Genomic DNA, 22,831 nt, shown 5'->3' on the forward strand with positions numbered 1-22,831 from the left:
GGATCCTCAAAGTGAAAAAGCAAGTTGGTTATTTTTGTGAAAGTCAAGTGTTGAGCGGGTATATGTGAGGGAGGGAGGCATGATACTGCGGCTTGTACCCAAGGTTATGTGAACTGCTGTGTGATGTCCAGAACACAGGATTGTATGTATTCTACAGGACAGTTTTTTAAATGTCAGCTATGTATTGTACTTGACTGTATAAAATAATGCAAGATGTGTAATTGCCGGTCAGAATAAAAAACAAGATATAAAAAAAAACTATTGTATCTCATATGTGTACAGCGAGTGACCATCTAGCGTGCTTCTCAGTAGGCTCATTCTTATGGGTCTGCATGAAAAAACGAAAGACTCTGGGACCATAACTGTTTCTGGTATATATTGTTTTAACTCCCTAAAACATTTTCAATTATATACTGTATTTTAGCCCATATTTAATCTGCCATCTGTGCATGCATACATTGAAATTCAGAACGAATTTGTTATCCTCTTTTCAAATGTCTTTTTAAAAAAAAGAAATTATGAACTGTTTTTGTACGTTGTCCGTGGGAATAATTGATAATTTACTGCTGTTTTATGATCTTACCTGATAATGATTGAATAAAGTTTTACTTATTGACCAGTGAAAATCACGCATACGGAATATGGTTGAAAATACATTTACATAAACTGAATTTTGATGTCTTTCCTCCTTGACAGCATTAAGACCCTCCCAAGTTGTGGTTAAACTAGTAAAATTAGGAATATATTCAAATGTTTGTTAAAATATAATTTATTAATTATAACAGCTCAGTTATAAAAGCAATTGGAATTAATACAAACGTGTTCTAGAAAAAAATATTTATGAGATATAGTAGAATTTGCTTGCACTATTTACATATTAATGTAGACAGAGACCTATATATTGCTATAAAATGTAATCTTTTAATTTTCTCTCATCTTTTATTGCCCATTTCCTTCTTAAGGTACAGTTTCAATCATCCTCCTGAAACCGTGCAGCTATCCAACGATTCATTGAGTTTCACTCTATCTTGCATTGTTTTTTAAAATCCATATGTTTTGCCACTTTTTTGTGTAGTATAAAAGCAAGAGGTGATAAGGATGTGAGCTTACTATTTTTGCATTCCATCTGTTGCTTTCACACTCATCCTCTTCCTAGACTCCCTTTGTTGAAGTGGACGTTGTGTAAAATTTACCATTACTCGGGAAGTCAGAAAAAAACTGAAGACCACAGGTCCAACTGCATAGCAACCTCTGGCACATGACTCTTATATGTTTTCATAGCTAAACATTCTAAGCATTGCTGATACAGTGCTGCTATAGGCTTTACTGAGGCTTTTCCGGACTGCCGCAGTCATTGTATCAACTTTTAATGGGACTTTACTATATACATAACAATATAGTAGTCACCACAACTGGCCTTTGCCTGTACCTCAGTTCTCGAGGTTTCTTAGTTATTGTTCAATTATGTTCATTAAGTGATTCACCAATCACTCTGAGCTGCAGCTCACAGCTGTTTAATTCTATTTTCCAGCTCGAGGAGCTCCCGCTCTATTTCATATGGAAGGTCCGTGTTGACTTGTTCATCGAAGTATTTCTTGATGTCTTCCACCTCCTCTTCCCAGAATTCCCTGGACAGGTGGAACAGCTCTGCCATGTTGACATCTCCCAGCCCTTTTAAGTTGAAGTCCGTGGCAGTGGGCACATAGCCGACGGCTGTGCGCTCCGCACACCCCTCGCCATTGATCCTTCGGAACATCCACTCCAGAACACGGGAGTTCTCACCATATCCGGGCCAGAGGAAGTTACCTTGTGCATCTTTGCGGAACCAGTTTACATGGAAGATCTTGGGTAGTTTGGCGGCGGGGAAGTGCTCCATGCTCAGCCAGTGGGCGAGGTAGCGGCCGAAGTTGTAGCCGAAGAAAGGCCTCATGGCGAAAGGATCGTGCATGATGACTTTGCCTGAAATTGAATGAGTAAAGAATCACATGTAAATTACACAAGTTATTTTTAGGGGAGAGCACAGACTTATACACACTCATTTAAAAAAACTTTTTGTTAGTCAGGGTGAGTTTTTTTTAAAGACAGTTGAGTTTGGAAATTATGGTGTCCAATTTTAGGTACTTTGTTTGAAGGTTTGTCTTTTTGTGTCAAAGGAGTGGCAGGGAGTCTTAATTGCAAGTACAGAAAAATATGGGGCATCTTATCAAGCACATGAGATAATTATCGTAAATCACCCATAGCGCGATTCTCATTATCGCCGTCCATCGCTGGATTTTAGAACCCGGTTAGCGACGTATTATCAACGCCTTTCCCCAACCGATGTGAAATCCAGCGATAGAGGGCGATAACATGGATTAGCGTGGGAAAAGCAGCGAAAAATGCTCTGCGATAATGTAAACCTTGATAATAGGCAGGTTTGGACTTAGCCCTGAGATCCACCTCCCATGTTACAGATGACTAAGTCGGATTAATAGAAGGAGTTAAAATCCTTTCGATGAAGGGGCCTTAGCGCGACTTTGATAATCGATTCGCGGGTCTGGGGCATCCTTGTAAATATCGTAATCCAGTATTATCGATGTTTTTCCATGTTGTTCTGTGAGGATCACCCACTTTGCATGTCATTAGCGATAATAATCGCTGACATTCAGAAAAGACGGCTGCTAACTGAAGGAAACATGTGTTAGCACGTCCTTGATAATAGATCGATATTTAAATTGTCGCTTTTCGGACGAAAACGGCCGCGAAAGAGGCGAAATTGGGCTTGATAATATGCCCCTATATTTTTAAAAAATGACCTTGTTTTGTTTGAACGCTGGTGTAGATTCAACCAGACGGTGACAGAGCAGACCTTGCAAGTCATTTAATAGCACAAAATTTAAATTTGACTTACCTTTGTGCTCTGCGGCAGCTGTGGACTCAGATCTCATGGCCGCCCCTACAAACACCCCATGCGCCCAGCTCAGAGCTTCATAGACCAAAGGAACACCTGCAGACCAGAGGAAGACCATAAGTCCCATATTCGATCGGAAAACCATGGCAACTTCTACCAATTAGTTATGATTACAAAAAACTATTTTTTTTAACCATTCCACTGGGAATTTATTGTGAAAGTAATACAAATCATGCCACAAATGTGGCTTATTGGTACAGGGTAAGTCTAATAAATCACTCTCCATATTCCCCCATTACGCCTATAAAATAACTTCAGGACACAGTGATCAGTCGAAAGTCTTAAGGCGAAGAGATGTAGACCGCACTAAGAATCAGCCATATTTTGGCAGATCCTTAATGGCAGGGCCACTGGAATTGATTCTGCAGCATCTTTCACATAATTATTGATTTGTGTCATTTGCCACATAACTCATCTCCTGCTGTATAATTGGCAGCTTTTTATCCAAAAAAGTTGTTTTTAGCTCAAACGGAACAAATGTTACTAAAAATACAGCGACACTTGTTGCTGCATTGCAGAAGGTACTTCACCTTTCAGTTGCATAGTGCTGTGGTTTGGTGTTACACTAGTACTAATTAGGTGAAACCTCTGTCCAGACAGTGTTAAAATGTGTAACAATGACAAAATAATGAATTGCTACCATCACACAATGTGCCATATTATGTTGCATAATTTTCAGTTTCTTGCTCTATAATTTGTTCCTTCCTTGCAGCATAATTCCAGTGGCCCTACTTATAGGCTTTTTTCAAAATCAACTAAATTGCTTATTATTTCTGGCACAGATGATGTTATTCTGTATCAATTCCCCAAATGTGCACACATTACCAGGGGTCAATAGAGGTATTTTGGGGGAGGTTCAAGGTCTACATTTTTTTAATCCAGATTTGGGGTTTATTGGGCGATGTTAAAAATCGCCATGTGACGAAGTCAAAAAGAAATGTGGGGCCATATTATCAAGAAAAGGCGATACATTATCGCCGCTTTTATCGGCAGGAAACTTCGCTAAAGCGGCGATAATGGGCTTGATAATATGCCTTTGTAAATTCCAATAGAAGCCCAGGTTTTGGTGTTAACCTGGGCTTCTATGGGAATTCACAAGGGCATATTATCAAGCCATTATCGCCGCTTTAGCCGCAGTTTCCTGCCGATAAAAGCGGTAATAATGTATTGCCCTTTCTTGATAATATGGCCCGTGGTTTATTACTGGATGCTTGAGATGAATGGTTGTGGGGATAGTACTCAGACATCTATATTTTAGACTCAACCAGTGGGTCAGTATAATACAAGATTTCTTTCAAGCATCTTAAATAAAACGATGCCAGGATTTTACTTTGTGTGGGGAAAAAAGTGAGGTTCAGTGTTTATTGACAGGCGGTACAGGTACAGAATCATCACCCTCCTGCAAGAGTGATGGGGTGGACCAGTAACAGGGGAAAAATGGACTTGAAGAAAATGATGCAGCACAGCGCTTATCATTCTGCTCCTACAGTTCATGGGATAACCGTGTTTATACTTGTAGGAGACAAATCCGTTTTAGGCGCTTGTGCTACAGAAGCAATGCCTTTTATAAGCACTATGTTGGCACCAGTGGTATACTACAAAATGATGGGACCCACTGCAAAATGTGTTGAGGGGCAATTAGGTATCCCATATCTCACACATATATATATTGCCCTTGGTTTTAACGGGGACCCTAAAGGTTTGCCCCGTCCCCTCCTGCGTGGCAGGAGCTGCAGAGACGGGTGTCTTGCATCTGGTTGGTTCTCTCCATTTTCAACTGTGGAAATGTTTCCACCCTTCTATTTTACGATGCCAAGTTGTTGTGGGTAAACGGATAAATAGTGACTACATACTTGTCACCAATTGTATGCAACTCTGCACACAAAGAGGCTAGTTTTAAATTCTTCAAAAAATGATTAACAGTAGTTACCTTTAGGTCTGCGGCCTCCAAAAATGATGCCCTCGATGGGCACGCCCTCAGGGGATTCCCATGCCGGATCAATGATGGGACACTGGTTGGCGGGAGTGCAGAACCGGGAGTTGGGATGGGCACAAGGCTCATCTGGAGTGATGAAAAGGCAATGGAACATATGAGAACCAAAGATCAAGTCTACAAGCTAGCCCAAAAAGGGATAAAAAAAAGCTCTACTTTCAGAAGTGTCTGTGCGCTCCTTCTTACCACTGTCAGGTGTCCATTCCTTGTTCTTCCATGATGTCAGAGTCACCCCAGGTTCCAGGATATCTCCAATGCCCTCCCAGTAAATGCCTCCATCACTGGTCTCCCCAACATTGGTGAAGATTGTGTTCATCTCGATGGTCTTCATGGCATTTGGGTTTGTCTTGACTGATGTTCCAGGAGCAACACCAAAAAATCCATTCTCTGGATTAATAGCCCTGAGGTTACCTGCAACAATAATAATAATAATAATAATAATAGGCATTCTTGTAGAGCGCAATGGTGACGCACAACGGCGTGTCCCCGCGCTTAGATGCGAGCGTGTTCAGAGGAAGATCAGAGGGGAGGCCCGCTATCTGGCAAAGAGAAATGTTTTCAGCTCAGCCCTGAAGATAGACTCTGATGGTTCCAGGCGCAGCGCTACCGGGAGTTTATTCCAGCAGGTTGCGGCAAGGTACCTAAAGGATCTGCCACCCATCCTCGCTCTGGACACCTTTGGAATAGTTAGGCGCCCTGAGCCAGAGGATCTTAGCGTACGGGATGGCTCGTATTGTGTCAAGAGATCCTGAAGTGGAGAGGGTGCCCTGCCGTTGATGATCCTATGGCAGGTGCAGAGGGCCTTGAATTCTATCCTGCTCCTGACAGGAAGCCAGTGCAAGGCTTGGAGCGCGGCTTTGGAGGCTGATCTTCTCGGTAGTCTGAGGACTAGCCGAGCAGCGGCGTTTTGCAAGACCTGAAGGCGGCTCAGATTCTTCTCAGGGATTCCCAGGTAGAGAAGGTTGCCATAGTCCAACTTGGACGTGACTAGAGCATGCACTAGTGTTCGGCGGGCTTTGGTGGGAAGGAACTCCAGAACCTTCCTGAGGGTCTTGAGGATCCCGAAACAGGTGCCAACCACCCGGTTGACCTGGGTGCCAAAGGTTAGATCGGAGTCGAACCAGACCCCTAGATTCCTCGCCTCCAGGCAGGGGGTGGGTGCCATTCCCAAGCAAGGAGGCCACCACGCTGACGTCCACGCCGCTCGGTCTCCCCTACCACCAGCACCTCGGTCTTGTTGCCGTTAAGTTTAAGGCAGTTGGCAGACATCCAGGCAGCAAGATCTTGCATGCATGCTCTGAAGATGTCTGCCGCAAGGCCGGGTGCACGCGATAGGGAGATGACCAGCTGCGTGTCGTCAGCGTATGACACCAAGCGCAGACCGTAGCTCTCCACTATGGAGGCGACTGGGGCCACATATAGATTAAAAAGCGTTGGGCTTAGGGACGAGCCCTGTGGTACCCCTTGGTCCAATGCCATTCGCCTGGAATAGCAGTCGCCCTGCCTGACTTGGAAGCCACGGCCCGATAGGAACCACTGGATCCATTTTAGCGCTGCATCACCCAGCCCTGCCTTGTTCAGACACTGTAGCAAGATGGGATGTGCCACAGTGTCGAACGCGGCGCTGAGGTCCAGCAGGATCAGGGCCATAGTGTGGCCCTCGTCGACCCCCTGCCTGATGGATTCGGAAGCCATGAGGAGTGCCGACTCCGTCGAATGTCGAGGTCTGAATCCGAATTGGGTGGGGTGAAGGAGATTAGACTCTTCCACAAACTGCATTAGCTGCCGATTCACCAACTTCTCAGCCACTTTCGAGAAGTAAGGAAGGAGGGAAATGGGGCGCAGGTTCTCCAGCTTTTCGAAGCTAATATTAGGCTTCTTGCGAAGGGGGAGCACAACTGCTTGTTTCCATTCCCAAGGCACAGTGCTGGACCTAAAGGAAATGTCCAGCAGGTGCCTGATATATGGCTCTAATGTTGTCAGGCTGTCCCCCAGCCGTTTAGGAGATGCTGGGTCCCGTGGGGAACCTGATTTCACTGATCTACATATGTTGATCAGGTCTTCAGCTGGTGGGGTGAAGAAATTGAGCAGCAGATTGTGACCATCTACCTCTCTAACTGATGCCTCAACTTTTCCATCTATCGCTGGTTGGGCAGGGAAGGCGGAGTATATTTTGGACACTTTGTCGCTGAAGTAGTCGGCAATACGATTACAGGCAGCCAAAGAGCAGTCCTCTGGTCCTGCTGTGGATTCGGAGACAGCAAGAGATTTGTATACACAGAACAGCTCTTTTGCTGAGTTCTCTGCATCCAAAATTCTCTCTGCGTAGTGGGCAGTTTTTGTTATCCTGATAAGATTATGATATGCTCGTCGGTGGGTGAGATATTTCTCTCTCGCCTGACTGTCATAGGCACAGCAACACAGCAATGTTATCTGTTAGAAAGAAACTAAAGACTTGCCCTCACATAGTGCATCATATACAACCTTATTAAGTACAACCTGGAATGGTGTGCCTTAGATTAGTGCTCCGGTTAATTACAGATTTTTGGGTATCTCTGGGTCCCAAATTATGATGAGTTCAATTACTTGATTTGCTAATCCCGAGCTTTGAGACTGTGTTCCTGACAGAGAAGACACTGGGGTGCAGCATAGCCCCACCCCCTGCCCCTCATCTTCTTTCAGCATGCAGGGGTAGCAAAAGCTTCCCTGGCTCTTCCTCCCACTCCTGGCCCTTCTCCCAACTCCACCTCCCTACACCAGATACCATAACAGGATCCCTGCATCCGTTTGCCATCTGCTCCAAGCAGGTGGTGAACTGATGCAGACTTGTGCCATTATATTCCCTGGAATGGTAAAAAGCACATGGAACCAGTATTATTCCCCATGCATTGGAAAGTAACTAGCAATCCCTATATTTTGCTGCAGAGAGACCAGCTGGAATTGGTGAATCCGTCTCACTATCCTGAACCAAAAGCAGGTCTTAAAGCTCTTAATGTATAAGAGTAAAGCAGCCAAAATCCTTAGACATGAGCAAGTTACCTTGTTCATCAAACTTCATCCAGGCAATGTCATCTCCCACACACTCAATTTTCCACCCGGGCAGCGTTGGGTTCATCATGGCCATGTTGGTTTTCCCACATGCACTAGGGAAGGCCGCTGCAAAATATTTCTTCTCACCCTCTGGATTTGTAATTCCCAATATCTGTGGAAGATAAACAGATGTTTGCTCACTGTGGAGTGTCCCATGTATTGTCACACCAACCAAAAAACACAAATTACTGCTCACTCTGCTCTAATGGAACAGACGCCTGTTTTCTCCTATCTACTTACTAGAAACAAGGTATCGCAATATTTTCCACGTATCCAACATGAGACTAAGGATGTTTGAGTCACTTCAAGCTGTTTGGAACCCTTTGGAGAAGGTTCAAGAAGATTCTCTCTGTGATCATTGCTGCAGACATATTAGATGTGTACATGGGAATGTCAAGTCCTACAGATGATTTAGGGCATCTGGGGCAGTCAGAGGTTGCTGGGCAGTACCTGTAATGGAATGTCCTTCACCGTTGTGACCGAGTAACCCATCTGCTGAGATCTAAAGCAGGCCCTTAGTCTTGAATGACTGCAGAAGATAGTAGAGGTTTTGAAATACAGATATTGCATGACGTAAGTACCTAAACAGAGTAAATTCTCCAAGATCTGCTCATGGATAGCTATTTAATAAAATACATTGTTTTTTACTTTGCATAAAGAAAATGACATAACATTCTTTATGTAGAAGAATAGCATCCGTTAAAGTTTAGAAGCAAATATCATGGGAATCTTTGGCCAATCTTTCCGCATGGAAAAGGTTTGGGTACGTTCATATTCAGGTGTCTTTGTGAACTTCCGATTGCGGTCTGAGATGACAGTACTAATTCAGTGGAACATAGAAGCAGCGCTAAGTATTTTGAGATCGGGTTTTCATCAGCGTTGGGTCAGGGTGCAGGTTTGTGCAACTCAGGGAGTGTGAGCCTAGACGGTTTAGGAAATGAAATTCAGTCCCTGAGAGTAAGAGGACCTAAACCCAGTACACAAAACGATGAGAGGTTCATCTCAAGCCAAAAGTTGACACTTTTGGGATGCTAGGAACTAGCTCCCAAATTCACAACAGAAACAAACTTGCGTGCTACCAGAGATCCAGATGCTAGTGGACAGAGCAGTGGAGAGACCTGTTACAAACATGACTGACCTGAGAATACATGTTGAATGCAGAGAGCCTTATCCAACATGCGTGTGAAAAGGAAAAACACTGAGTACCTCGCGAGATGCAAACGGGCAAATATAGGCTACCAGAAATTCAAAAATGGTATGAAGAGGGTCAGGGACAATGCAGGGTCACCAACAAACATAATTTCTAAATGCTCCCCTCAAGTCCTTAACATTCTTGATTATATCATGGGATTGAGCAGAGCAGCTGGGCTGCAAGGTCACTGTACTTCCAGGGCACTTCTCTTCTTGAAGGTGGCCTTCATGAGTTTGCTGGGCCTTTCTTCTGTCTCACTTTACAGGGGCCTACTCCCCCATCTTGAACAGTGCAGGTTCCTCTGCTTCATCAAGCGGGCTTCCTCCTTCAGCGTCCCAGCCTTGGTGTCACCTTGCAGGAAACAGGCACCTGCATAATCTTTTCGCTACAAGCATCTCTCTGGGCTGTTGAACAGGGCTCCTTTCTCGAAGCCAAATGAAGGACACGTTTCTTTTCAAGAGTGATAGTATTTTTGCTGCTTTAAAGAACTGGCCGGAACCCAATATCAACCAACCTCAAGCTTTATTTAAAAATGTCTTTGTCCTAAATGATCTCTTTTATATTTACTCAATATTTCCTAATTTGTTCAAAACTTTCTAAACTTTTCCTTTTCTCCCCACTTAATCCCCCATAGCATCAGACGGCTGTGTTAGTTATTCATTTCTTATGCTCCTTATTGGAACTGGTTTGAACTGTTGTCATGATCTTTTTTTGATGTTATGCCTTCATTGGTTACTTATTAGGATGTGAATGGGCAGACCCAATCCCACCTGTTGCTATATTGTACAGCGTGCAGGTTGAATTGTGATTTGTTATATAATGAATTCACAAATGAATAAATAAGTAAATATAATATCATATTTCTTCTATCATCCTCCACAGATGACAATTCCTACTGTCTTTATATCCTTATTTTTGTCTATCAGATCACCTGATGCTCCATCAATATGTGCCCTCCTGTGTTCACTTCCTAAAAATGATTGTACTCTGGAATTTCGAAACAACATTATCGTGATATACTAACACTGCGGACATAATTACAGATGGACAACATATCGAAAGGTAAGTGCACAGAGTGAAGTACAGATTTACTATTGTTAATTCCACATATATATATATATTGTCAAGATATGTAGATGTGGAGTTGGTATAGAAATTCTATACTAACTCCACATCTCTGTACTTTGCAAACATATATATAATCTATACATACTTACCTTTTGATATATTGTCCCTTGGTATTCTGTCTGTGATATTAATGTTCAACTATATTCTGTAGTCAATATTCAGGATCCACAACATATAGATTCCGGTTGTTTAAAGAGTAGTGACATGCATTGGAAACATCCTTTACAACGCAACTTTTACCACGCAGTGCCTTTACAACGCAGGTTTTTCAACGCAAGTCATTACAACGAATTGCGCTGGGGGGCGCTCTAGGATAGGTAATAGTTTAATTTACTACCCAACACCTTCCCTACTATCCACGGGGACTGGAGTTGGAATAGTAAATTAAACTATTCACTATCCAGCACCCCCCCAACGCAAGTCATTGTAACGACTTGCGTTGAAAAACCTGCGTTGTAAAAGCATGCGTGGTAAAGGCATGCGTTGTAACAACGTACATCCGACATGCATATAGTCCTTCTGGACTTCACAATGCTTCATGGATGTTAAGAAAAAGGAGGAATACGGATTACGACAATTTCAGTCCGTTTATCCGCAGCCATAAGAGAGAGAGAACCAGTGTATTTTGGTATTTTTTCTATGATTTGCTGTGCTGCAAACGGATGTACATCAGTACAATGCAATCTTTTAGATTGTGGTACTTTACAATGCTGCCATTACAATGCAAGTCGTTACAACGACTTGCGTTGGTGTACGCGGATTGAGGATTATTATAATTTTATATTCCAACACCAGCCCACGTAACAGTAGGGAAGGTGTTGGAATATAAAATTACAATATTCCTTATCCAACAGCGCCATCCAGCGCAAGTCGTAGTAACAACTTGCGTTGTAATGGCATCGCTGTTAAGGTAGTGGTGTAAACACCGCATTGTAAACAATGTTTCCCGCTGCAAACTCTCAGATACCTGTGCTTCTTTTAAGACACTCTACATAAAGGTATTTCTAAACTACTGACAGATCGAACTTATAAAAGATTTACACTTAAATGCAGCTCAGTGGCGTAGCTGGGGCGGGGGGGAGGTCCACCCTGTGCAGCACTTTTTTGGGGGGCGGCGGGTGAGGTGAGCAATTTCGGCGAGCGCCCAGGTAAGGGGTTTTCTTTTTTTAAATGTTATTTTCCCTCGCCATTGTCTGTTGACTTACCCCCTCGCGCACTTACATGCACCGGCCATCACGGAGCAGCAAACTCGGGACAGCCCCGGGCGGCAAAAGCTCTAGCTATGCCACTGGTGCAGCCCGATGCCATGATGGTCTGTAAGCCTACAAAGTAGCGTTATCTAGTTGTTCACTAAAAGGTAAGTTGTCTGTCGTGAGAGAGATGTAACTGTGTTGGTAGCTGCACACAACTTTACCAGCAATGTAACAACGTGTTGGTCTCACCCTGTAAACTCCAATTAATAGTCTAATAGAATTTCACAAAAGTCCTCCCTGATTAGATTTGCATGTGTGACTGTTTGCACCAAGTTTACAAACTGCATCATCCTGCAGGTGTTTGACTGCATGATTTTCACCTAGTACAGTAAGCCACACATGTTGTGGGACAACAGAGCAGAGTTTGTCCACCTCAGAAGGAGGAAACAAGCACAATTACAGCTTTAGCTCCCATTACAAACTCTGAAACTAACTTGGCGCAGTAATTGCCCACCTGCTAATGAATGCACACCAGGGTATCTCAAAATATGTGTGAGCAATTATCACACCAAATTTACAGCGACTTAGCGTTAGAGCCTTTGCATTTCACACGTTCACATTTTCCTGTCAGTTCTAATGTTACTTGATCTCCTGAAGAGAGTTGTACCAAAATATTCTGGGAGACCTAGTGACCTACATTTATATTGTGAATCCCAGAATATTGTTCTGATGGAGTTAACAATTGGAAATCCACTCTTAACTTGACAATATTTTCATAGACGATATTATGGTCATGATATATCTGTAGGGCTATATTTGAGCAGCGATAAGGTGCTATACAGCCTCTCTGAAGCATGTTTATCACCTGTACTGTGTTTATGCCTCTGATGTATCTAATGGATTCCATGATATCCTCTTTAGGGCTCCTTTCCTCCATTGTGCACACATTTAGTTACATTCTCGTGCCATTCGCATAGAATTTGCGACTTAACCCTGAACGACTGCGGTTGCCGGCTCTCAACTACGCTAAATGTGCATGTACTTTACTACCATTACAATAATAATTACATCTTAGATCTGTCACTATGTCTGCAATTGTATTCAACATGTCCACCTGCTTTTGATAGGGATCTCACACTTTATCCAGGGCCACTGGAATTATGCAGCAGGGGAGGACCAAATTATGTTACAGCATTGACTAAATTGTGACACAATTTGTGATAGTATTACTTCATTATTTTGTCATTTTTTGCACATTGGAACAAAGTCTGGGCAAATATTTCACCTCGTTAGTACCAGGTTCACAACCAAATACAGCAATAAGCAATGGGAAGATGACCAGTCAACCTTTAAGAAGGGCCTTCCACTGCACGGGAACACATATTGTTGTGTTTTTTGTAACTTTTAATGCATTTGAGCTTGTTTTTGTTAAATTTTGCAGATTATGCAGCAAATGAGGGATGATGCGGCAAATGCAGTAAATCCATAATGAAGCGGAAAACACCAGAGCCGCAGAATCATATAATTTCAGTGGCCTTGACTATCACATATTGCCTAAAAGCTGATGATAAAGCAAGACAATTGTCATATGTTTTAGTGTTTGGTGCCTACAGTACACTGTATGACTTTCATGTAGATATAACCATCTCTTACCAGCATGTGTTCAGCCAGCCATCCCTCCTCCTTGGCAATCCTGCTGGCGATCCTCAGTGCAAAACACTTTTTCCCCAACAAGGAGTTTCCTCCGTAGCCGCTGCCGAAGGACACGATCTCTCTGCGTTCGGGTATGTGCGCAATAAGTGTCTGATCAGGGTTACATGGCCAGTTGTTCACCAAAGGATCTGCAGACATACAATAAGTGCAACTTTAATATGAAAATTGAACCAGATGGAGAGAAAGAGGAAGGGAAACTTCCCTATAACCTGTTGTTAACCTACTTTGCAGTGGTAAGGGGCAGCCGACCGAATGGAGGCATTTCACAAACTCGCCATCGCCCAGGGCTCGTAAGATGTCGGTGCCCATCCGGGTCATGATCCTCATGCTGGCCACGACGTACGGCGAATCCGTCAGCTCAATCCCAATCTTGGACAGGGGCGACCCAATGGGACCCATACTGTAAGGGATGACGTACATGGTGCGACCTACAAAACAACACAGGTTTCATGTCAAGGAAAGTTGCCATAGAGATGGCATTATGTACCACAGGTCACACAGACTAGACTGCCTATCTTCATGGTGAACACTCATGACCTGAAGGGGAGCCTTTTATAAACCGAAAAAATCTGGATGCACTTTTAAAAAAAACGCGTAAACAATCACAATTGATCTCATCAATTACATACAGATTTCACTTAAAAGTTAACTAATTGGTCTTGATAAGAGATGGAAACTGTGAGAGATTTTTATGAATTCATATTTTTGTTGTGCGTCATAAACAATGTGCTACATGCATTTTCACACCCGATTTAGCATGTATACACTGCTGTAGTGCTATTGCTTTTGGAATTCATTTTCTATGATGTTTATGAGTATTTTTCTTGATGTATGTTAAATAGACCACATTATTAGTGCAAACTCCATATTCTCAAAAATAGAAGTCAATCTCTGCCATTCATCCTGTCTTCTCCCCTACCCATCTTCTCTCCTTGCAAACTCTTCAGCACACAGTCAAGCTGAAATATAATGGTTTATTTCTATTGTTACTAGTCTGCTCTTGAATAACTTTTCGCTGTTCCTCCACAATTTGAAACACTGTGCTCCATTCATTACATAATGCCTTATTGTTCATGTATGTAGTTATGTTCTAGCATCTCCAGGCGACATTAGCATAGAGGGAGCGGAGCTGAATAATGTATTCATGTGGTGGGTTAGTGCTTAGAAGGCAATGTGATTTTTATTTTTCATGTGTCCTGATTTGCTGATGAAATTATACATTTATTCACACCACAGTGAGTTCATGGTCACTTTAATGTCATTTGCGAAAATAATGTATAAAAACACCTTGATTTTGGGCATGATACAGAGCCTTCCTGAATGCTAGAATGGGATGCTGTCTGTTTTATTTCTGATTTCTTCTATTTGGGACTTAGAATAATTTCAGATTTTTGCATATTCTGTATAACTTCGCATTGGAGGGCTTTCATGACACTGACTGTGTAACGCTTTATTCTTGAGTTTTGAAATAAAACACTTTAACTTTTGATTGATCTCTAACTCAATTATTGGACTCAATCATTTATTTAATTTTTGTGTTTATGACTTTTTAGGCTTTATAAGGTGTCTTAACTAGTGGACACATTTTCTCATGAAACTGGGGATTAACACCATCTCCGATCCAGTTAAATGTGCGAACTCTGAATGAGGAAAGGTTTGGAGTATCAGACATTTTCCGCCTCCATTTTGCTGCCACAAATCAAAAGCAATGGTTTGCCACCATTCCTGTTTTCCCTATTTCTTTCAGTCCAATTTTTTCTATTTATCAATTAGCAACTTCCAACATAGTGCACTGATGATCCATCTACCCATCTACCTTCCTGTTTAAGAAGAGGGTGTGTCATTGTCCTACAGTTAGCTGTAGAATATGTGTGCCAGCTGTCTATTGGTTTACATGATTTACTGTCAACATCCTATCCACTCTACAAAACAACAGGCCAAACTCCTATTTATCTCTGTATACATTGGTCTTTGGCAGATGTATTAACCAATCAACTTCATGTAGTCAATGTTTGTCATAACATTGGCTTGGTTGATTCCTACACGTGGCATTATTTATGAGACCATTAACAAAATCTGCTATTTCCCTGTATTGAATAATTTGATTGGCACTTCCAACCAACACAGAGATTCTTATCCTACAATGGTCCCCAAATATTTTCAATGTACCTCTAAGCTAAAGTATTAAACATTGCTATGTATGGTATTCGACATATTTTCAACATGTTAAAGAATCTTGTGCATCAATTATTTTTGTTCCCTCGTCATCTTTGTGGGCTTTCTAAATGATGTTGTATTTTAAGCCTCACCTTTCATGCATCCTGGAAACCTGGCCTTAAATGCCTTATCGAAGTCGTCCTCCGACATCCAGCGCCCCAGCTGACTGGTTCCAGTCTTGGAGATGGGCACGGTGTCCCTCTGCTCTTGAGTAACAATGACCGTCTTGCTCTCAATTCGGGCTACATCCTTAGGATCAGTAAGAGCCAGCCAGCTATGGAAAGAGAGGACAGACTGTGTAAGTACTCTTCAACAAATACCATGGGACTTCAAACCGCAAGTTACTTATGGGCAGCTAAATGAGAGACAAGTGTATCCTTGAATGTGGCAGATTGCCTTCTGAAAACACCTTTATGTTTATGAAATGCGGAGAACTGTCAAGTTATTTCTACCAACTGGTACAATCTGTTTGCAGAAATCTGATATCTCTCCTCATCGTCATTTATATCCTGTCACAACCCTAGACTATTAAATTAGTTACTAGAGAATCTCTAGGTCTCAGGAGTCAAACTGCAAATTGGCTGTGAAATAAACATGTATTTATAGACTACGGACCCGTCTAGGAGAGGACGCCCTTCACTCACCAGTTCTCATACTTGGTCAGCCTCTTGATCATGTTGCGCTCCTCCATGAGGGTCAGGATCCCCTCGTTCTCCTCCTCGGACCCGTCGCAGATGTGGATGCTCTCGGGCTGGCACACCTTGGCACTGCCCACCACAAAGGCTCTTACATCTGGGCTCAAGCTGTTCAGTTCCCCTTGGACCATCTTGCTGGTGATCTTACCCTCATTCTGCAAGAGCGGCGCCATCTTAGGAGAGACTGAAGTGTGTCTCAGCGAATGAATCATCTGACGGAATAGAAGATGGAAAAGAAGATTTCAGATACTCCATAAATTTAGTATCAATGATGTTAAGTCTGATTCCTTCTTTAATTAAGACACCCATTATAGCCTACTCTAAAGATGGGGTGACAGTTTATTTTTACATATTGCTATAATAGCCTATCTAAGGAATGAATAAAAAGCACACAATGGCCCTACCCGTTGGGTTCAATCAATCAATCAATCAGGTCATTTGTAGAGCGCACTACTCACCCGTAGGGTCTCAAGGCGCTGGGGGGGGGGGGGGGTGCCGCTACTGCTCGAACAGCCAGGTCTTGAGCTTCCTCCTGAAGGAGAGGTGGTCTCGGGTCAGGCGCAGATTGGTCGGAAGTGAGTTCCAGGTCTTGGCGGCCAGGTAGGAGAAGGATCTTCCTCCTGTTGTCGCTCTTCGGATGCGGGGGACGGCAGCGAGGGCGTGGTTGGTTGATCTGAGGAGGCGCTTGGGAGTGTAGAAGTTGATCCGGTTGTTGAGGTAGGTCGGGCCTTGGTCGTGTAGGGCTTTGTGCGCGTGGGTGAGGAGACGGAAGGTGATTCTCTTGTTGACCGGGAGCCAGTGCAGATCTCTCAGGTGTCCGGAGATGTGGCTGCGTCGGGGGATGTCGAGGATGAGTCTCGCCGAGGCGTTCTGGATCCGCTGGAGTCTCTTCTGGAGTTTGGCAGTGGTTCCGGCGTAGAGGGCGTTGCCGTAGTCCAGTCGGCTGGTGACGAGGGCTTGGGTGACCGTCTTCCTCGTCTCGGTGGGGATCCACCGGAAGATCTTCCGTAGCATGCGCAGGATGTTGAAGCATGACGAGGAGACGGCGTTGACTTGTCTGGTCATGGAGAGGGAGGAGTCCAGGATGAAGCCCAGGTTGCGTGCGTGGTCCGTCGGTTTGGGTGCGGTGCCCAGGGCGGGGGGCCACCAGGAGTCGTCCCAGGCGGAGGGCGTGGAGCCCAGGATGAGGACCTCCGTCTTGTCTGAGTTCAGTTTCAGGCGGCTGGTCGTCATCCATTCGGCTACGTCTCTCATCCCTTCGTGCAGGTTGGCTCTGGCGGTGGCGGGGTCGTTGGTCAGGGAGAGGATCAGCTGGGTGTCGTCAGCGTAGGAGATTATGTTGAGGTTGTGTTGGCGTGCGATGGTCGCGAGGGGGCTCATGTAGACGTTGAAGAGGGTGGGGCTCAGTGAGGATCCTTGAGGGACGCCGCAGATGACTTTGGTGGCCTCTGACTTGTACGGTGGTTACCAACAAAAAGTGCCTCATTTGTAATAGAATAGGTAACTGGGACCAAAGATTCCAGTGGCTGGTGCTATAGAAGGCCAGGTGCTGAATACCAAGGGACCATAGTCCTGATTCCACACATGCCTCTTTAATACACCATCTCACTCTTGGTCTTTTCATCCCTGCTTTCTCCCTTTGTCACAGTTTTTCCATCTTTCTGTTCCCCCTTCTTTCACCTTTTTATGCTGATCTCTCTATTGTTCTTGCTCTGAATCTAAGCATTTTGAAGAAAAATACGTGCTGGCCCACAAACATAAGTGCTGGTTGTCCCCACCTACAACTACTGGCTCAAATTAAGCACTGCCAGCAAGAGTTCCCTAAGGTTGGTATCCATGAAGCCCGTGAATTGACTGCATGCTGTATTATGAAACCAACATCAAGTCTGAAGCCTCTAAAGCTGGTGGTGGGGGTGTGGGGTGGGGTTAAGGCTTAATCAGAAGGTTTTGTGGAATGTCAGACAATTTACAACCTTTTTTCCTTCTTTATATTAGGCCTGTGCATAATTTTCATTTCACAGGCATAATCCCACAAAATTACCAAATTTCACATTAAATCTGAAATTTTAGCCATTTCACATATTAAAAAATAAACACTATTTTTGCTTAAGAAAGACTACTTAGGGTAGAGAAGTTCTCTTTGAAAGACATTTTCTGATTAAAAAAAACCCTCTCCTCTCTCCTGCACTGTGCCTTCACCTAGAAAAGTCACAGGAGATACCGTGCTAAATATTTGTGTAATTTTGTGTAATTTCACACAATTTTCCTAGAATTTCACAAAATGTCAGGAGAAAAATTACGCACAGGCCTACTTAACACCCAACATTGATCCATTGATGTTGCCTTCTTTCCTGCCAAGGTGAGGATTGCACATTCCTGTCTTCATGCTTATCCCAGCTGGGCTAGCCTACACTTCTTGTGAAGTAGTACTAACAGGTTAGTTATCAGTAGTTAAAGCTTAAGCTATGGGCGCCCTCTCGTGTGCTTTGGACTACCTGGCCCTCAAAAGGTATCACAACCGTCTTTAAGTTCCTCCCTGTAGTCAATTATGAAGTGTACACTCACAGAACAACTTTATATTTCAAGTGGCCAGATAACTGGTACGATATTTATCACACCAGAAAAATCTGACTCTGTTGAGCGGGAATTTATCAGGTGCAATTTGGACCACACAATTGGGAGTTTAGAGGGAATAAGGTGGATTTTGATGCTGCATTTCCTGGTAAATACCATCCATTTTCCCCCAAATAAATATCTGCAGTTTAGACATAGTGGACATTATCTCAACTCATAATTGCGATAGGTTTGGTAACAGGAGTTACTGCATATATCGCAATTAACAGGGTCGATATAATGAAGGCATTAATGTTTGTCTGCATGCAGCATCTCATAAATATTTTAATAAATGTGCCATATGTTATTGTTGGCTGCTTCAAGGGGGCCTTGGTTGCTCTTTGTCTTCTGCAGATGTCGACTCATGCTGGTCGGTGACGTCTCAACTCTACTGAGGGTGACAGATTGCGAACACCCCTCACTCCCTTGTCTCCTGTCTGCTTTAACACTTCATACATGTTTTGGAGACTGCTGTGCTGCTTGTCTCCCCTACCTCCTGGTCAACGATATTCCTCATCACGTCTTTTGACTATGCAGGTGAATGATGGAATGCAGGCGTCAATAGACAAGAGATGTGGCCTATTTGTTAAATTGCCAGATATAAAAGCAAGGACATGTGGCTCAATGGTCTAGTGGCTAGAGCAGCTGACTTTTGAATATTGGACACAGGTTTGAAAGTTTAAATCCTAGCTTAGGCTCAAGAGCCTGTGGTTTTGGGTAAATCACCTAATCTCCCTGTACCTGAATAGGAAAGAAAATGTGTGACATAGTCTGGTTCTGTTGTAAAGACCGCTAATGCCCTTCGCCCAGGTTCAAGTTAGAAAAAAAGCAGTAAAAAAATAAATAAAGGATGAGATCAACTTCTGAACCTAAGTTCCATTTGACCAAATTTGTGACAAAATAGAAATTGTTTTGTTCTCTGTTCTTTCATTCCCTCGCCTATAAATCTTTGACGTGACTGTAAACTACACACTTCTCACATTGAGCACAACATATATATCTAACAGGGCATTTAAGCCTAACTGCCCAGTCTAAGGTGTCACATAAATGAATCCATCAAAAATGTGCTGGTAAACCTGAAATCAAAGACCCACAGAACACACAGAGGCTGAGAAAGACGGTTCAGGTTATGGAAAATCTATACATTTTGAATGTAAACATCTGATCCAAAAACCAAAGCAACCAAAGTGGCATTATATCTAATCAATTATATTATGGAAGCAGTTCTATTGGGGTTGTTGTATTGAATGCTGGGGTCACCAGCGGGCAGCTCACCAGGTATTTATTGAGACTGGAGTCTGGTGAAGACATAAGAATATGTAGAACACAAACAGAGGGATGTGAAACACGGCGGGATTTGCCAACCACGTTTCTCCAATCCCCATATGGAGGTGATGACAAGCAAACTGTTTAAGGAAGTTGAAACGTAGGTAAAACAGTTGTCTGGAGAAAGTAAAATAGGGCTGAAAGTGGGGGAGGTGGTCTATTGCTTCTTCAGTCAAGTTCTTCAGTGAGAAGAACGGAACAGCCTCAATTCATGGATTTACCTGATAAAATGATGTCCAGAAGACTTGCATTGTTTTACCTGACAAAATGTTGTCTAGCAGACCTGCAATGTGCCCAGAAAGTTCAGAATTCTAATGCAAACTTCCAGAGGAATCCTTACATTGATGGCCCGATGGACTTGTGGACATCGGCGTAAGTACACCAGACAATCCGCCCTATTTAGACCCGACAGCCCCATGTACTTTTTCTTTCTTTCTTGGACCACCATGGAAAGCCTGCCAGCCCGAACAGAAAATAAAAATAACGTCTACAACCTGGGAGAAAACTCCAGAGTGTCAGCGTTGTTTGTTTCTTATTTTACATAAACAAACTCCTGGTTTGGGAGTTTGTTTTGTAAAACAGAAAAGTTTGCTCAGTGGTTGCATGAAACATGGTGGCCACTCAGCAAACTATTAGTGCTTTCAGAGGAGCCTTTAAAGGCACAGAGAGCTCCACCAAGCCTGCGGAGATCTCTTTTTATGGTGGGCATTAGTCCACAAGGGTAACAGACTACTGGATGTAGTTGTTCTAAACTCTGGCTGCAAAATACAGGTCGCAATTGAAACCAGTACTTTTGCAACCATTGCTGCATTTTGCCTATGTACTAATGAGTCATTTTGCAAAATACCAAGTGTCACTTGATCTCAATTCGACGTAGCTCATGAATATCAACAAAGAACGTCACAAATTGCGCCCACCGCTGGTGTCAGCAGACCACCATGTGTGTGATTGTCTTTAAATAAAGCTTTTTTTTTTTTAATGCAGCCTTTTTTCCCTAAAGTAAAACAGGGTGTGTTTAAAAAATAAAAGAAAAGCTTAACAAACATTTTATACTCTTAAAGATGTTTTTGTCAACATTCTCTAGGAGTGTCTCTTGAGAACCCCTTTCCGTTTGCGAGTGGTTTACCTCTACCTTTCAGTAGTAGGTAAAATATTAATGTTTCGTGACCATATTTTTGTAGCAAAACATTATTACATCCAACTCTGAATCAATATTTTGAAGGAACGCCTAAACATGCCCTTCCCAAACATCAATTCAGTATTTAGTCTTAAACACAAACCGTGATTCTCTAACAATGCATGCAACAAGGTAATTTTGTTATCACAAATGGTCTGGTTTTACTAATCTGACCATTTGCGACCACAAAAGGGATTAGTATGACTGGCTCTAAGTCTAGAGTTTCCTCTTGAAGACGAGTGAGAGACGAATCGCAAACCTCATCTTACTACTATGATCTCCCAAATAAACACTTTCTAGACTCATCCCTCCTCTATCCCTCCATTATCCTACTCAATCCAACTAAAAGACTCGCATGTCCACCACTCAAATTAATCTTAAATTTCCGTATACTAATACACCAATAAACCTTTTTGGGTTTCGGAGTAGCGTACTACTCGCCGAAAAGCACTTCGACGCCTCGTCAGGTGTAGTAAGCACTATATAAATACAACAACAATTACAATATAGAAAAGGTGAAGTACAGTAGTGCAAAGCACCTTCAGCTAACAAATTACATCGCTAGAAAATATTAGGGAGCATTTGATAAATTTTGCTAATTATTCAATTTCTGAACCAATCTTTCAATACAAAATGAAATAGAAGACTTATAGTGAATAGTTCAACAAACAACACAGCTGGAAAAAAAAGCGTAATAAAATGTCATTTAAATTAAGAAATTGTATTTTTTTAAATGTCGGTATTTGGCTTACCTTTTTCTTTGAATGTGGCTGGAGGACTCAGTCAGTTGTAAAATGGGTTCGTCTCTTTAAGTTCCTTGACTACGCTCAGGAGGTTTCTAGGTTCTTCGAGTCGTCTCTTGCTCTTGAAGTGTTGTTGACTTACTGTTCTTCTGTGTGGCTTTAAATAGTTGTCTTGGGTTTCAGAGCCCGCCCTGCTGCCACAGGTGAGTGAAGGAGGCTTGTCACTGACATCATCAGGTGTCCATCCCTCCCCTTGGAACTCGGCCATAAACAACATATTCATAAACAATTTACAAGAAACCACAGCCCTCAAGGGAGTAATGATTGATCAGGTTATTGGCTGTTAAGTTCCAGGAGGCGGCGTCGTGTTTTTTTTTTCCTGCTTGAGGATTCACAGAGTGACATATTTGCACAACCTGTTGTATAGGTGACCTTTGACCTACCTGAACTCTGATGCAAGTAGGCCCGTCTGTTTCTGTGCGGCAGGCGCGAAACCGGAGGAGATAGTGACATCCCGGGGTCAACAGGTCGCCAGAAGCACGTCAATGCGCACACCACGCATCACAACAGTGCCTGCGTATGGACGTGTCGACGCGTCTATGCCGGAGGTCCTGAGAGACATGTTTGCTCGCCCTCGACACGTCCCCAGTAGACAGGAGAAAGTGCAGGGTGCCACTGTGGCGCAGACTGGCGGCCGAAGGCTAGCATTTTCAAGGACATCATTATGTTTCCCACTATGGAGGGTAAGGGGTCATACAGCTCACATTTTGTTTCGTCACTGACTCTTCTTCAGCCTTAATG

General features: G+C 43.1%; 1 protein-coding gene across 1 annotated transcript; it reads right to left on the reverse strand.

Annotated features, from left to right (window-relative positions):
- Positions 1-753: 753 nt before the first annotated feature.
- On the reverse strand, positions 754-22,175 carry LOC144768371 (phosphoenolpyruvate carboxykinase, cytosolic [GTP]-like). The gene is made up of 10 exons (XM_078651971.1): positions 22,040-22,175; positions 16,121-16,383; positions 15,569-15,750; positions 13,484-13,687; positions 13,200-13,387; positions 7,983-8,145; positions 5,130-5,354; positions 4,881-5,012; positions 2,891-2,986; positions 754-1,959 (listed from the first exon to the last, which is right to left on the reverse strand). Exons 2-10 carry the CDS (start codon positions 16,381-16,383, stop codon positions 1,505-1,507), a joined length of 1,908 nt encoding a protein of 635 aa, XP_078508097.1. The 5' UTR covers positions 22,040-22,175; the 3' UTR covers positions 754-1,504.
- Between the last annotated feature and the right edge of the window lie 656 nt (positions 22,176-22,831).

This window comes from Lissotriton helveticus, chromosome 7, assembly GCF_964261635.1.
Source record: "Lissotriton helveticus chromosome 7, aLisHel1.1, whole genome shotgun sequence".
Taxonomy (NCBI): domain Eukaryota; kingdom Metazoa; phylum Chordata; class Amphibia; order Caudata; family Salamandridae; genus Lissotriton; species Lissotriton helveticus.